This window comes from Euprymna scolopes, chromosome 8 (genome assembly GCF_053919585.1).
Source record: "Euprymna scolopes isolate OS-2025 chromosome 8, ASM5391958v1, whole genome shotgun sequence".
In the NCBI taxonomy this organism is placed as follows: Eukaryota; Metazoa; Mollusca; class Cephalopoda; order Sepiida; family Sepiolidae; genus Euprymna; species Euprymna scolopes.
This window is the reverse complement of record NC_136489.1, coordinates 31,639,101-31,656,067: the sequence shown is the minus strand read 5'-3', so window position 1 is coordinate 31,656,067 and position 16,967 is coordinate 31,639,101. Positions and strand designations below refer to the sequence as shown.

Here is a 16,967-nt window from a genome sequence, read left to right as displayed (position 1 = left end):
GACAGCTATGTGGGCACCATTTGATTTACTTGAAATTCAATATTTTTTTCATTTTATAATATAGTCTCTGTCTTATACAAAGGTTTTACAGTCAAGTTGAGGAGTGGGATCTCTTTTACTCTCTATTGTCCCTTTCTCACAAAAGAGACACTACTAGTATTTTTCTTTATTTTATCATTCCTGGTGTTAACGGATAAAACTGTCCAATTATAGGGACTTCCTGACCTAAAATGCACCAACCATTGATATTCTTGTTTTTTTTTCTTTCTCTTTGCAAAACTCCATTATGTTCTGCAACATCAAAAACAAATTTCCTCTACAAAACAACAAAACCAAACAAAACTTATTTCCAAATTACTAGATTCAGCATTAAATAATTAAAAAAAGTTTGCTTTGCCATAAAACAAAACAACCAAACCAAAGATAATGAATAAATATTTGACGATATGAAGAACTTTAAATATAAAAACTTTTTCCAAAATTACCGGACTCTGCATTAAATAAGCTGAAAGGGGTTGATATGCCGTAAAACAAAACAACCAACTTATTTTATCTTTATTTCCATAGAAGATCACAACAAATCCAACTTATGTTCCATCCTTGTAAGGCATTCACAACAGGAACTTGCTACAACAGAAAAAAAACTTTCCTTTTTTCCTGTGTGTGCTTAGCATCAGGCGAAATTTTGATGCACAGAGTTTTGCAATAGCTTCCCGTCTGTAAAACACATTGCTACAGAATTGCTTAATCAAACCCAACGGCAACAAACACTTCATAAACTATAATTAGTCAAACTCAGTGGCATAGCAACTATTTTTGCCACCCAGGGTGATCGTAACTCCCCCCCCTCCCCCAGCTGACCGTTAACCTTCAAAATTCCAGAATGTCCTCAAAATATGTATTTTCATGGAATTACAATCAAGGATATAAAATCCATTTAAAAACAGTATTATACGCATAAAACACAAAAAAAAATCTATTACGACCATAAAAACTCATTTTTGTATAAAATACCAGATGTTTTATTACCTTTTTATTATTTTACTTTTTTTGATTTTCTATTTTTAGCCTCTCAAAATGCTGCACGGCGCAGACTGCCCCTACCCCCCCTCCTTTTGCTATGTCACTGGCCAAACTTAATTCATTCCATTGATCAAGTTTAATACTTTCGTAATTTCTTCATCTTTTGCTTTACAATCATTCGATACCATGTATCGTAGGCAATGTACAAAATCAAAATATGTAAACGCATTTGTGCACATGTCGTCTGCGCAGACACTATCATTAATAAAAACAAATGTATTTTGGACCAATCAGAAAACTTTCTGAATTTAGTTGAAATGGTCTTCCTGGGAGCCACCCAAATCTTTTAAAAAGACAAATTTTTCTTCAATAAATCATCGAAACCCAGTTGACCAGAGTCTGTGGATCAGTGTCACTGAGTGCGCCTCTTTTAGATGTTCATCTCAAAAACATCTCTCTCTACTCGCGCACAAACATTAGCGAACACATACACACACGCAAACATCTCATTGCCTTACTATCGTCTACCAATCTATATAAACTTTATTCAAACAAATATTTCCAATCTTTATCACTGAAATAAAAACAAACGAATATTAATTCTTATAAACCACTTTCAATGAATTATAATTTATGTATGTTTTATTTAAGTATGATTTTTCTAATCCCTGAAACTCATGGCTCTTAATCAATTCAGACTTTTTACAAGAAAACTAAAATATTAGCATTCTCTGTTTTTCCTATTGCTGTAACCTTCCGTTTTATATAAAATATCTTTTTTTGTGAATATATACCTTCTTAATTCATTATTTTGTTTGTTTACTGTGTAACATGTTGCACGTATTCTCACAATTGATCCTAAATCTTGCAAACCTTTTTCACCGGAATTATTGCTTTGAATCCAGCTCATCCTAAAAATACTTCTCACATTACAAAACATCCTAAAGTAAAACTCCAAAACTGATGTGCAACAGTGCAACACATCCCTAAAAACTGATGATCAATTTCCTAAACAGCTTTGAGTGACTCTTGTCCTTGATTTGCAGTGACCCAAAAGTAAAAATAAATAAATAAATAAAATGTTCATGAATTGATCTTTTCTCCCAAATTTCACTTTCCTAGTTCTAACAGCGAAAAAGTACTCATGGTCAAACAGACAAACACACATTTTGGTAAAAATCCGTGGAGATCAGTAACTTCATCAAATGTGTATATAGAATTATACGAGCTTTACCAAGTAATTTAAGAAATTGAAGGGAGATCACTGTGTATATTTTCCAATTCGGAAAGAGTTATTCCTCTTGCGTTAAGAAATTATAAACGAAAGTGCAACATAGAATTAGTAATTTAAAACGAAAAAAAAAATGGTAAAATTCTAGTTAATCCTTATTTTACTCATCCAAATTATTTAGAATTTGGCATTATTCCCACAAGACTTATTATAGAATACGAATCGTGCTGAAATAATATTGTTATTATTTAACAACCCATTCTTAACACGAGGAGGACAGGGAATTTTGTAACTACTCTGTTCTTTCAACTAACAATTAAATAAACAAACGATATTCTAACAATTGAATTTAAACTTGAAAACCTGGTGCTTATTCAAATTGGCACTTATGACAACGACTAAAGTAAAAAAAAAAAAATATAGAAAAAACTGTATGATGTATCAGTCACGAAACGAAGATGAAATATTCCCAAAATCATTTGATCAAGTTGTTTTTTTTATTCAAAATAATTAAATTTTACGACTAAGTAAATCGTGGTGTTTTCGTCGGGCAAGGTTAAATCCGTTAAAATAAGAAAAAGGGGAGACAACTCAAATTGAAGTGACGAGGTAAAAAAAAATCAGTCTTACAATTTAGTAGTAAAATCGCTAAAAATCATAAATCTTGATTTTCTTAGTTAAAAAAAAATACTTCATCGATTCATGTAATTTTTGGAATATGACATCTTCATTCTGTTACTAATACGCACATCATACAAACTTTTCTGTATTTTTTTTACTTTTAATTGCTGCCATGAGCACCAATTCGAAAATGATAAATTTGAGTTATGTGTGTTTAGTTTTGTTCTTGTCTTGCTGTTATAAAAATAATGACTATGTTTTTCTCACTGGATTTTCATTTCAGCATTCTGTGTGTCCGATGAAACATCCTATAACTTGATATTTTTAATGTTAATATATTTTTATTTTACATGCAAAAATTAGTTTTATGGTATAATACTGAAATCCATTTCATTTCATTGTGTGACTAAAATAGTAATTAATCATGATTTTAACATTATTTTCTTTTTTCTTTTTTTTCAATGATCTTTTGATGTTAACATAAATTTTATACAATTCAGACTATGCCAAATACAAGCATTTTATAAGTATATCATTTGATTTATATGTTAACCCTGATAACAGTATTAGATGAACAACTTATCTATGCAAATCATGGTTTCAATCAATATGCAATATTTTTTTTGTGTTTATTTTTTTAGGTGTGATTTAATGTTAATTGGGAATGTTATTGTTACCGTATGCTATTTTGTGAATCCTCTGATTTTCCTAAAATTTGTTTATCAACAATGTTTTGTTTTTAAAAATGTTTTCCATAGATGAATTATCTAACAAGAAACACAGAAAACTGACTGAACCAAACTTGCAGAAAAATGCTGGTTATCACCTTCTAGAGTTTGAACTGGCTGTTATAGTATTTTATTGTTATGTAAAAGCTTATTAGTATGATAATAACTTATTTGTAATTAATTTACAACAATGTAACCTAACACTCTTCATTTCCAAAACAAAATACCAATTACCAGTAATTATTAAAATTCACAAGCATTTTTGTCACTCCAACTATATTTCTACAAATAAACTTCAAAATAGGTTTGATTTGTTGCTAGAGTTTCAATACTGAATGCATAACAGTTTTCATTTCATTGCAATTCAATGTATTCTTCCAACTTCTGTTCTCATTTTGAATTCATACAACATTTTGACTTCATACAACATTTTGACTGCTAGAACCTCCAACCTTCATATGCATTTTTTATGAATTTTTGAATAGTTCTGTTAAATTCTGGAATCTGCACAGAATTTAGAACAGAACCCTTTATTGAATCCACCAGTCATAGCATGGTATTGTTTTGTCAGCCATGGTTGGTTCAAAGTCCAAAGTAATTCGCAACTATATTCTTAGTATCACTTTCTCTCATTGTTGCATAGGGGTTTTATTTTTAGAAAGTACTAAAATTATGAATATGTTTTGTTGTTCTTATTTAAGAGTCTTAGTGTGTTCCTGTGTGTGATCATGTGTCTTAGAATGTTCATGTTGTAAGAGATTGGTGAGATATAAACAGGTATATATAAAGAGAGAGACTGTTCTGTATATATAGAATAGTCAGTGTACATGTTACTACACAATGAGAGGAGATTTGATATATAGATAGACTGAGGGTTTGACATTTATACTTTTGGCAGATCTGTGAACGGGAGTGTTTCTATAACATTTATACTTTGACACATATACTTTCTAACACATATTTTTTAGATGATGATTTTATCAAGGTTCTTATAGCATAAATGGACAATACCTTTTCTGTTGAATAACAATGACGCAGATACAAAAACACATGTTGACGTCCTTTATTTCATGACCGGTCCTGATTTTGCTTGAGGAATTCAAAGTTTCTTTACATGGCTTTTCTTTAACCTTCGCTTCCAAGGTTTGGTGTTAGCAGCTGTCTCTTACCTCTCTCTGGGCTCTCTCTCCCCTCTTTCTCCCTTCTTCCCAGACTGCTTCTAAAACTTTACCTATATTGAGAACTCGTCATGTCTTCGCATGATTAAACATATGCTCATCGAGCATGTTGCTTTGACATGCGTCACGTTGCAAAACTTGACATGACCCCGAGTTCAGTAACCTATTTTTCGAATAACCTCTTTACAAAATATGTTTACATTTTCAATTGACGATTAAATTCCTTATTTTAATTTTCGTTTTTATAACAGAAACAAATTTCATCATTACATTCCTTTTCCAATAAACAGATATCTAACTATTTCGTGTGAGGTAAACAATTGTGATTCCACATTCTTTATTTTCAATAACATTCTGTATTTATTTTAACTTATGATTGGAATTTTCAATTCCAAATCTAGCTTCACAAGTTCGAATCTCCAACCATCCCATCTCACATTTACATTTAACTAACTCCCTATTTTTTTACTTACATGAAAAGGGGACAGCCCTTATCATGTAACATCATGATTGAGCCAACAATCTATAGTAAGGACTTGTAGCATAATGGATAAAGTACTATGTAAAATTCAATTCCAAGCAAACCTCTTCTGGAGTTGAAAATTCATTTCTTAGTCCTGGCAATACTAAGAATACAATTGAAAACTACTTAAGACTTCTATTCTGTCATGACTGGCAGAATGAGAGCATGCTACTCACATGGACTAAATAAAGGGTATCGTTTGAACTTCCATATAGTTTCCGTGTTACACTATTTAAATATGTGAAGAACTTGTAGCATAAAAACCTTTACCAAAACAACATGACTTGACAGTCAATAACCCTAAAAAGGTTGATATGTTATAAAACAAACCAAATAAACCAGCCAAACCAAAACAATCTTCAGTTTAAACAAACTTCTACTCTTCCAATTGAGGACAGAACAGATACTACATCTAAATTTTTGCCTGAATTTCTGCCCTATCTTTCATATTTATATATGAATAAGAATAAAAGATAAGCTTCCAAAATATAGTAAATCCAATGACATTTGTATTAGTGGTGGGACGATTAATCGGAATCGGAATCGTTAATCGTAAGAATCGTGTATTTTGGGAGGTATCGGAATCGGAATCGCATCGTTAAAAAATACCTTAATTTTCCGATTCCTTCATTACGATTCTTTAGTCTGATGTTGAAATAAAGAAAAAAAATTCCTGATATTTCTAACCGCAAGAGAGAAATAAAAAGAAACCAAAGAAATTCATTATTAACAGGGCAATGCTTAGTGCCCCTCCCTTACAAGGTTCATTGATTCAGATCTATTGTAATCAAAGCTACAAAAGAGTTAACTTGAAAAGAAGTATGCAGGGTTCTACATTGCGAGTAAAAATAAAAAAAACGCTTATCTTTTTGGCGATTGTTTTTTTTTTTTACTGACAAATCTTCTAATAGTGAATGAAAATGCTTTTTCAACTTATATTTTCTTAAAATAAAACGAGCAAAGTCAAATTATTTAAACAGTAAAAGGTTTAATAGAACAATATACTTTTTTTTTCTTTTTTTAAAAGAAGGCTTTTAAAAGAAATATCTCTAAAATGAAATTGATCACGTTGTATTATTTCGCAAAGTTTTGACAGTAGTCGGTTTCTTTTGAAGTTTAAAAAAAATCGACCCCATACCTATCTCTTCCAAACCTAAAGTTATTAAATAACCCCTTCGTTAATTTAAAGGTAATTAATTCAATTCAGTCAAGTTTTTTTTTTTTTTAATTTCATTGAAATAAAATCCATTATTTTTTTTTTCTCCAGAAAGATAAAACCCTGAATTTGATTATATTAAAAGCAGAATAATATAATCTTTTTTCTAGAATTTTAAATTGAAAATTAGAAGTGTTTTGCGCAGTTTTTTGCCGAACGAAAAAGAAATTAATATATATATTTTAAAGGTTTTTTAATCAATTAATTTTTATGTCTAAATAATATTTACGATTAATTAAATAATTTAATTTTAAAAAGTATTTATAAATAGAATTTTACTAAGGACTTATAGTTTAGCAATATTGAACCGCATCAACCATGTGTGAATTGAACACAGTCAACCAAAAAAAAAAATTCAAAAGAAAATGCGGGTTTGTATTACTGTACACATAGATTCGAAAAAGTTGTCAAAAAACAAATATATAACAAATAAATGTTATCAAAGGCAAGATAAGTTATTTTTCTACCTAACTGGATATATTTTTTGGGTTTTTATTCAATGTAACATGTTTATTCAGCTCGAAAAGCATACAATGTTTACCGATGTATTGGAAAATTCAAAATGGCGCCCGACACTCTCTTTAACACGGTAAGTTCAGGAAAAGATGTTATAAATAATAAACTAGACAAAATACTGCTAGAAACTCGCTCAATATATGTTACCATGATATATTTTGACATATATTCGGTGTTTTTTAATAGTATTTTGTCTAGTTTATTATTTATAACACGTTTTCCCGAACTTACCATGTTAAAGAGAGTGTCGGGCGCCATTTTGAATTTTCCAATACATCGGTAAACACTGCATGTTTTTCGAGCTGAATAAACATGTTAGATTGAATAAAAACAAAATAAATTACCCAGTTTGGTAGAAAAGTAACTTATCTTGCCTTTGATAATATTTGTTTGTTATATATTTGTTTTTTGACAACTTTTTCGAATCTATGTGTACAGTAATACAAACCCGAAAATGCATATTTGCATTTCATTATGTAAACTTTTATACATTGGTTTCAAAAATTAAATTCTATAAGTTTTTTTTGTTAACTACCGGTTGGTACAATTTACCGCCCCATCCCTTTATATTTTTTTCTTTTTGTCTTTTTTAGCGGATTATTTTCAATTAATTATCCAAATAAGTGACTAGCTTTAAAACAAAATTTAATAGTAAATTATTTGTTTACAGATAAACTGAATTTTCTAATATGGCCCAAAGTCCAAAAAAAAGTCTTTTTGAAGATGATGAGTTGAAAGCCATTTGCAAAGTCTGTCAAATTAAAATATCGCGAGGAATAAAACCATCTAACATGACCACAACCAACATGTTAAAACATTTAACTATGAAGCATCCAAATAAATTGGAGGAGCAAAATAAAAAAGAAAAGGAACAAAAATTACCAACTAGTCACTCAGAGCAGTTTTATTAGTGAGGGTCGAAATCGCAGTGTCTTTTTTTTTTTTTTTTTGCCTACGTCACCATCTAGGTGTCACCATTTTTTTTAACCCTCCTTAACTTCAAAGAGTAAATACAATATATACAACTAAAAAAATAATTTTTAAAAATGCTGATTCCATTCATGAAAAATTCTTTTAACTAGAAATTAAAACTTAGGTAAAGATAGCTGACTGACAGCAACAGGAGCACTGGTTAACTACTGAACCACGTGGAAAGGTGTGGGGGGGGGAGGAAAAAATGGAAATTAAATGATGATAATAAATTATGATAACCGTCTTTGAAAGGCACTAAACTCCTAAAATTTACTTCTTTAAAATTTTAGACGGCACTCCCCAGCGATTTTAAAGCACTCTCTCTCTCTCTCTCTCTCTCTCTCTCTCTCTCTCTCTCTCTCAAAAAAAAAATTTAATTTTTAAGTTTGGGAAAGATATATTTATTATAACCAAATTCCTGTATGAAGACTGGATCTACTTTATTGGACGTTAATTTGTGAGATAAGTAATTTTTCAATGTTTAATATTTTTTAAAGTTTCAATTATCAATTAAATTTTTTTAATTGCATTTATTTTTCAATTTATTTAAAAAAACAGGGTTTTAAATGTATTTTTCAAGGTAACAAGCTTCGAAAGAAGTCTAATAAAAAAAATCACTTAATTTTTAATTTCGACAACCCTGAGAATTTAATTATTAAAAAAATATTGAAATGTGACATTTTTTTATTTAACATTTCTATTAGTTCAATTAATTTTCTTTCAATAATTCATTTCACTCAACAAACTTCACCATTTTTTGTTTTTTTTTTTTTTTTATCTTTTTCTGTAATTTTGGTAATTATGTTTGCTCAATTTTATCTAGTATTTCATTTGTTTTTTATAGTGGTATCATTTTTATATGTGTTCCTTTGATATACCCTATTTCAAAATTAGTTTGGCTAAACGTATTCTTCACGTGAGAAACAACGTGTAAAAGCAATGAAAAAGTAAGAAAAAATAATAGGTGTTAACTACTCCTTGTGAATTATGGAGGTCTGAAGAACTGCCGTCACAAATACAACTATCAATAGCTAAATAAAAAATCGTTTTTGAAATTCCTTTAATTGTAACTTTTCGCTATACCTACCTTTTGGTATAAAACACAAAAACTTTCGATTAATGGTATTTCTCATATATGGTCGTTAACTTTGGAAAGGTTATTTTGTATCTACGGCGCCATGTCACGTGGTATATTGTTTTTTTTTCATCACGCACGTTCATTTATAAATTATTAAATCAAATATTTAACTTTTTTATATTTAATTAGTATATATTTTCTTTCTCTTCCGCTATATTTTTTTTATTTAATTCATTAAATCTGTTAATTATGAGGACCAAAATAATGAATCGTGTGTATTTATTCTCTAATTTTCTTGTTTTTGTTCTGTTATATAAATTCTATTTTATTTGTGTTTTCTCTGAAGGATAAATTCTATTTTCTTTGAGTTTTTTTTTTCTGTATTCCAATTAAGTAAAATAAATTTTCTCTAAAATAAATTTTGCTAATTTTTCCGTTTAGTTTACTATATAATAATTTTATTTAAACCAAAACACGACGGTGTAGACATAAAATATCTCTTCCAAAGTTAGGGAACATATTTGGGAACTACCGACCATAAGTATAAAACTACCTGGTATATTTCAAAACAATAAATTCCCTAGGAATCGGAATCGGAATCGTACTTGGTATCGGAATCGTTAATCAATATTTTCCTGGAATCGGAATCGTATAAAAATTAGAAATCGTCCCAACACTAATTTGTATGCTAGTATGAAATAATCATCTTTTAATCATATATCTTTTAGGTGGATGGATAAACTCGGCTTGTCTGCTCGCAATGGGATTTCTGTTGTGATGAGGCAATCTTTTTATAAAGGACACTATGCCCTGATTGATTTTAGAACTCTTGACCCGCGACCGGTAAGTATTTGCTTTTCTTTTCTTTCTTATTTCTTTTATTAACTTTGGACCAGGAGATATTTTTCTTTTCATTATGTTTAACGAAAAAACAAAATTGAAATTAAACTAGATACCTCATACCTGGAAAATTATGTTGATTAACTTCAAACACTGACAACTTCCTTTGTTTATTATTTTTTGTAACAAATTATCTTTTTTTTATAACTAATAGGCTAAGTTGCATTACCCAGTCGTATAATACCCAGAAATATTTTAATTCTTGTGGATTTGTTATTTATTATCATTGCATCAATTTTTTATTGATTATTATCCAACATATAATAATGATTTCAAAAGTTATAAAAAATACGTCTTGGATATTATTCATTAGAATCAAAACCAGAATGATTAGCACTCCAACCTTAGTCATTATATATCTTTCCAGTGTTGGTACCATCTAAGCTACCAAAAGTTTTAAAATTAAGTGATTCTGTGCAATAAATATTTAATTTTTTGCATGCATAAAAATAATAGTAACAGCAATATTTTATTTAACTTATCTTGCCAAGGTCAACTGTTTTGTTTTTAATTTTGACCCAGAGCAGCAATTTTTGCTGACTAAAAACCAAATCGAAAGTGTATTACAGGTCCAAGCCCCTTATATATCAAATTTCAACTCTTCAGATATTCAAAGTGGAGTTTGGTAGAGACTTTTTGCACACAATGTCACTTCTATATCATCCACTAGAAAGTTTTCATGTTAAATTCTACACAATTATGTAGAAACTATGCATAAAAAGAATTCACAGTGAAATTAAACTAATCATCTAATAAGAAACCATACAAAATGAATAATAATTTAAAACTCGTTTTTCCAAGTGATATGCAAATTAGTAAACCTTCATGTAGTCGCTCACATATCCATGACTGAGTATATTAAAAGATTTGTTTTAATAAGTTTTAAATAGAAAAAGTAGGCCTTTTATATCAATGTCAGAGTGAGAAAAAAGTAAACTTTATAGGTATATAGATTGGGAATTTTGTAAAATTTAAATTAATTTTCTTAAAATACTTATAAGCAAATTAAATAGTTTTAAATTAAAACTTATTTTAATTTTACAGAAAAAAAATATTGTTTTTGGCTTATTTATATTTTTACTATATATTTTACTCATATTTTTAATATTTAAAATTTCAAAAGTCACAATGATTTGTATTAGCAATGTCATGTAAGCCATGTGTGGCACAAGTATAGACCATCATGTGATGAACTTTCATACTGGAGAGATTATTATATCTCTGATGTAAAAATTATTGACCAAAAACAAAACGCTTTAGACAGACTTCCCTTGGTTAAAAGTTTGTTCATTAATTTCTTAAGACAAATAAATGTTTTAAAAAACAACAACAAAAAAACAAAATATATATGACTTTCTTAAATTTCTAATATCATCTTAAATTTCTAATATCATCTTAAATTTCTAATATCATCTTAAATTTCGTACGATATCTCAAAATGCTAGTAATACTTAATTAATTTAATCAGTTAAATTTATACATGAAGTCATATGTTAAAAACTAATCGTAATTAATGTGATCATGTCCAGTACATGCCAGCATTTAAAACTAGTGTTGAATATGATGATGATCATGAATGATTGAATAAAAAAATCCAAAGTAATTTTGGAGTCTTGAAACAATCTGTTCAAAATGAAAGTTTATAAGTAGATGTTGAATACAAGCATTCACTTTTGAACAAGGGGAAAAAAGAATTTCTTTCAAAGGAGAAACAAACGTAAAATTGTAAGAAAATTTGGTTCTTTTTTGGTATTGTAACGAAATCTGGCAGCGGAAAAATTGAGTTTTCATTAAAAAAAAAAAATGAAAGCTACTTATTTTTTTTGTCGATTTCAACAATAAGCTTATTCAATTATTAAATGTTACTTAATTGTCATATTGCAATTAGTTAAATATTTTTACATTATTACAAAAATTCTGTATTTAAAAAAAAAAAAAAGGCCAGCCATATTGTTTTGAATAACATATAAACAAGAGAAGTAACTCCAGTTACCAAATATTTAAAATCAAATTTTTCAACAAAAATGGTCAAATGGAAAATGTTCTATATAAATATTTATACAAACTAAAAATGGCTGTATTAAATGATTTAAAATGTTAACTCTGCGCTTTATTGAAGATATTAACTCCCAGAGATTTGTGTCATTTCCTATGAAATTGAAATCATATGTTTTTTATGTTTTTGGATAAATTAATTTTTTTTTAGATAAAAACACTTGCACTATGGAATATTAATAATACATTTTATCATTTTTATATTTTTAAAGCAAGTACCCCCCCCCCCCCCAACACACACATCACAGTGGGTTAAACAACCGATTTTGGGCAAATTCACTTTTGATTCATTAAATACAAATATAAATTGACTAGGAACAGTTGTTATTATAGTAAAACTTGACAAGGAATCCATTTTTGAGGTGTATTTCAAGCATAGAACAGAAATCAAAATATCGGTATTTTCATGACCCTACGTCTAAGATTGAAATGCTGATAATTTTCAATTTTTTTCTGAAGACTATACACATAATTTCATAATTCTATGGTAGCAGCACCACTTGATTGATCACTTGATGCCCAGCCAACACACCCAGCCATTTTGCAATCCGATTGTGTGTTCTTTACTCAGTAATTTACTAGTACTTTTTTCCCGCCACTACAGAAATTGATAAACATTTCAAATTTGTTTCTGTGTTTGGGATTTGCAAGCGGTGTGCTTGCTATGCGTTGTGTTTAGTGTGCTTTTGAGGTAAAAAACCTGCATGTGGTTGGAAAGGTTTTTTGGTCATAATGCTTTTGTTTCAGCATTCCCAATTTAAGTCACTAGAATTAGGAGAGTGGGCCGGCCCGGGGGAAGGGCGATTTGATTATCGTTTATGCACTCTCAGGCATTTCTAGTTTTTCTGGCTAAGATTGTCATTATCTTTTGAGTTCCATAAAGATGTAATTCCATGGTGATACAGATGTAATTCCATGGTGATAAAGATGTAATTCCATGGTGATACAGATGTAATTCCATGGTGATAAAGATGTAATTCCATGGTGATAAAGATGTAATTCCATGGTGATACAGATGTAATTCCATGGTGATAAAGATGTAATTCCATGGTGATAAAGATGTAATTCCATGGTGATACAGATGTAATTCCATGGTGATAAAGATGTAATTCCATGGTGATACAGATGTAATTCCATGGTGATACAGATGTAATTCCATGGTGATAAAGATGTAATTCCATGGTGATACAGATGTAATTCCATGGTGATACAGATGTAATTCCATGGTGATACAGATGTAATTCCATGGTGATAAAGATGTAATTCCATGGTGATACAGATGTAATTCCATGGTGATAAAGATGTAATTCCATGGTGATACAGATGTAATTCCATGGTGATACAGATGTAATTCCATGGTGATAAAGATGTAATTCCATGGTGATACAGATGTAATTCCATGGTGATACAGATGTAATTCCATGGTGATACAGATGTAATTCCATGGTGATAAAGATGTAATTCCATGGTGATACAGATGTAATTCCATGGTGATACAGATGTAATTCCATGGTGATAAAGATGTAATTCCATGGTGATACAGATGTAATTCCATGGTGATACAGATGTAATTCCATGGTGATACAGATGTAATTCCATGGTGATACAGATGTAATTCCATGGTGATAAAGATGTAATTCCATGGTGATACAGATGTAATTCCATGGTGATAAAGATGTAATTCCATGGTGATAAAGATGTAATTCCATGGTGATAAAGATGTAATTCCATGGTGATACAGATGTAATTCCATGGTGATACAGATGTAATTCCATGGTGATACAGATGTAATTCCATGGTGATAAAGATGTAATTCCATGGTGATACAGATGTAATTCCATGGTGATAAAGATGTAATTCCATGGTGATACAGATGTAATTCCATGGTGATACAGATGTAATTCCATGGTGATAAAGATGTAATTCCATGGTGATAAAGATGTAATTCCATGGTGATACAGATGTAATTCCATGGTGATAAAGATGTAATTCCATGGTGATACAGATGTAATTCCATGGTGATAAAGATGTAATTCCATGGTGATAAAGATGTAATTCCATGGTGATACAGATGTAATTCCATGGTGATAAAGATGTAATTCCATGGTGATACAGATGTAATTCCATGGTGATACAGATGTAATTCCATGGTGATAAAGATGTAATTCCATGGTGATAAAGATGTAATTCCATGGTGATACAGATGTAATTCCATGGTGATAAAGATGTAATTCCATGGTGATACAGATGTAATTCCATGGTGATAAAGATGTAATTCCATGGTGATAAAGATGTAATTCCATGGTGATAAAGATGTAATTCCATGGTGATACAGATGTAATTCCATGGTGATAAAGATGTAATTCCATGGTGATAAAGATGTAATTCCATGGTGATAAAGATGTAATTCCATGGTGATACAGATGTAATTCCATGGTGATAAAGATGTAATTCCATGGTGATAAAGATGTAATTCCATGGTGATACAGATGTAATTCCATGGTGATAAAGATGTAATTCCATGGTGATAAAGATGTAATTCCATGGTGATACAGATGTAATTCCATGGTGATAAAGATGTAATTCCATGGTGATAAAGATGTAATTCCATGGTGATACAGATGTAATTCCATGGTGATAAAGATGTAATTCCATGGTGATACAGATGTAATTCCATGGTGATACAGATGTAATTCCATGGTGATAAAGATGTAATTCCATGGTGATAAAGATGTAATTCCATGGTGATACAGATGTAATTCCATGGTGATAAAGATGTAATTCCATGGTGATACAGATGTAATTCCATGGTGATAAAGATGTAATTCCATGGTGATATGCCATCTCTATGGAAATTCCACTGCACATTTATCTGGATAAGCTCTCAATTAGGATGTTTACATTGACATATAAATAGAAAGTTTGGTGGCACTCGAGAGAAAGCAAATTTATAATCCAGATGAAATGTGTGTATTTCATTAAGTTCACTTGTGCAACATATTGTGTCATTTTTCATTTCAGCATAGAAATTATGAAAGATGACTGTGTCTGTTACTGAATTGGATGCATTCAAGATATTGATTGAGGAAGACCAAAAATTTAAAGCCAAGACTGATCTAAAGAGACTCGTTGAACTCTTCCAGTTATCACACAATGTTAAGTTGACTCAATGAGACCATGTTTAAAGAACTGCCATACAAGGAAGAAACGTCAAATCCATGATAAACACATTAAAGTAGATTGGAAAGAACTTGCTGGTTTCGCGAAAGAGGCGACTGTATTATCAATTCCATCATATGAGGATCAGGGGAAGAACAATAAGAGGAACTCATTAGATGAGCTTGGAAGCAGGAAACAGCAGAAAACTCGAACTGATGATCTATGGAAGCAAGTGCAGGCATTAGCAAAAGAGGAAAATATCACTGAATCTAGAATTTTGGGGTTGCTGTTGACTAGACGTACTGATAAAAAGGACTAATCTCAAATGTGTTTTGAAGTCTGGCGGTTTCAACATTCTCCCAGCATGGATACATCTGCGTCAAGTCCAGTATGAAATCACTCCTGCTATAACCAACCTCCCACAACCTCATGTTGGTGTGCACTTCAAACTTCTACCTGCTTTGAGCCTCACTGCAAATCGCATCTTGGAAAATATACCCAAGAAACAACGTTCTCTGATGATTCAGACTGGTAAGGAAACTTCACCGTCCTTGTAGTCTCAAGCGATATTTAATGAGGATATTGGAACAGCAAAGGATGATGGATTTGTTTTGAATGTGAAGTCAAAACAGATCAAAGTCAAGGCAACATGTGCATTCTACATGATGGATTGCAAGGCATCTAATTTATACCTGGGGCTTGGTGGTGCATACTGCAACCTGTGTGAGTTCACAAAAACTGACCTTTTGATCAACTGCTCATTCAGTCAGGGATTGAAATTACAAGAAGTGTTAAAAATCTTCACAATATTTTCAATGAATTAAAGTCCGATGATGACACAATTCGTAAGCAGAGGAATGACTACCAAATCTGCACTGGCATTACAACTAGCCCAATTGCTGCAAACGAAGCTCACTGATATGTTCATGCAGTGCTCACTCAGATGCACTGATATGTTCATGCAATGCATAGTTCATATTCATGCTGGTGTATTTGAATGGACTGAGGCTAAGGCAAACAGCAATCTGTTCCTCAAAAGGTCCAAAGAGGAACTGCAGCAGTTGCTTCTTCTAAATTTGCGAGAAATTTGATGGAACTTTGCTAATTCAACTGGGAAGAGTGGCAACACAACTATCGATAATACAGCTAGAAGATTTTTACATTGTAGCACTATTCGTTCCAGTATGATATCAACTTTGAATGATCGCTACCAACATTGGATGTCGGAGTTTAGCATGAAATTGTCAGTAATTTTGTGGATCATGAGCTCAAAGAAAAAGATCAACATTGAGGTATACAGGCAGTTTTGTATTGATCTGAATATTTTTCTCTTGAGTGAATTTCCAAGAGAAATTAATAGCAATTTACCTGCTCCTTGGATTAGTATCACACCATCACTTCATAAAGTTTTGGCACATTCCTGGGAACTGATGTTGAATGAGGGCTTTGGTTTGGGATCCCTGGACGAGTCTGGTTTAGAGGGAAATAACAACATTCTCTGTGGTATTCGAACCAAATTCTCAAGGAAAATCAGTCAGCAGAGTAACTTTGAGGATACCCTCAACATATTATGGCTAGAATCTGATCCAATTGTTAATTTCGAGGGAGCAAAAGGAAAGGCCTACTGCAAAGAGTGTCAAGTGAGAGGGCACTCAACACACTATTGTCCAGAGCGCCATATCAAAGAAGGACCTCTTGCTCTAGAAGAAGGACTTTTTCAGTCTCTACTTGAATAAAACATGGATTTATAAGACCTTGTTCAATTTT

The 16,967-nt window shown here is 30.8% G+C and overlaps 1 protein-coding gene across 2 annotated transcripts in view; it reads left to right on the top strand.

The window, feature by feature from the left end:
* Positions 1-16,967, top strand: part of LOC145283518 (heparanase-like) — a 106,526-nt gene that overhangs the window by 75,201 nt on the left and 14,358 nt on the right. For both annotated transcript variants that reach the window (XM_080132361.1, XM_080132362.1), the window contains exon 7: positions 9,815-9,929. In XM_080132361.1, coding sequence (XP_079988487.1) covers positions 9,815-9,929 — 115 coding nt within the window. The remainder of the gene's footprint in view (positions 1-9,814; positions 9,930-16,967) is intronic.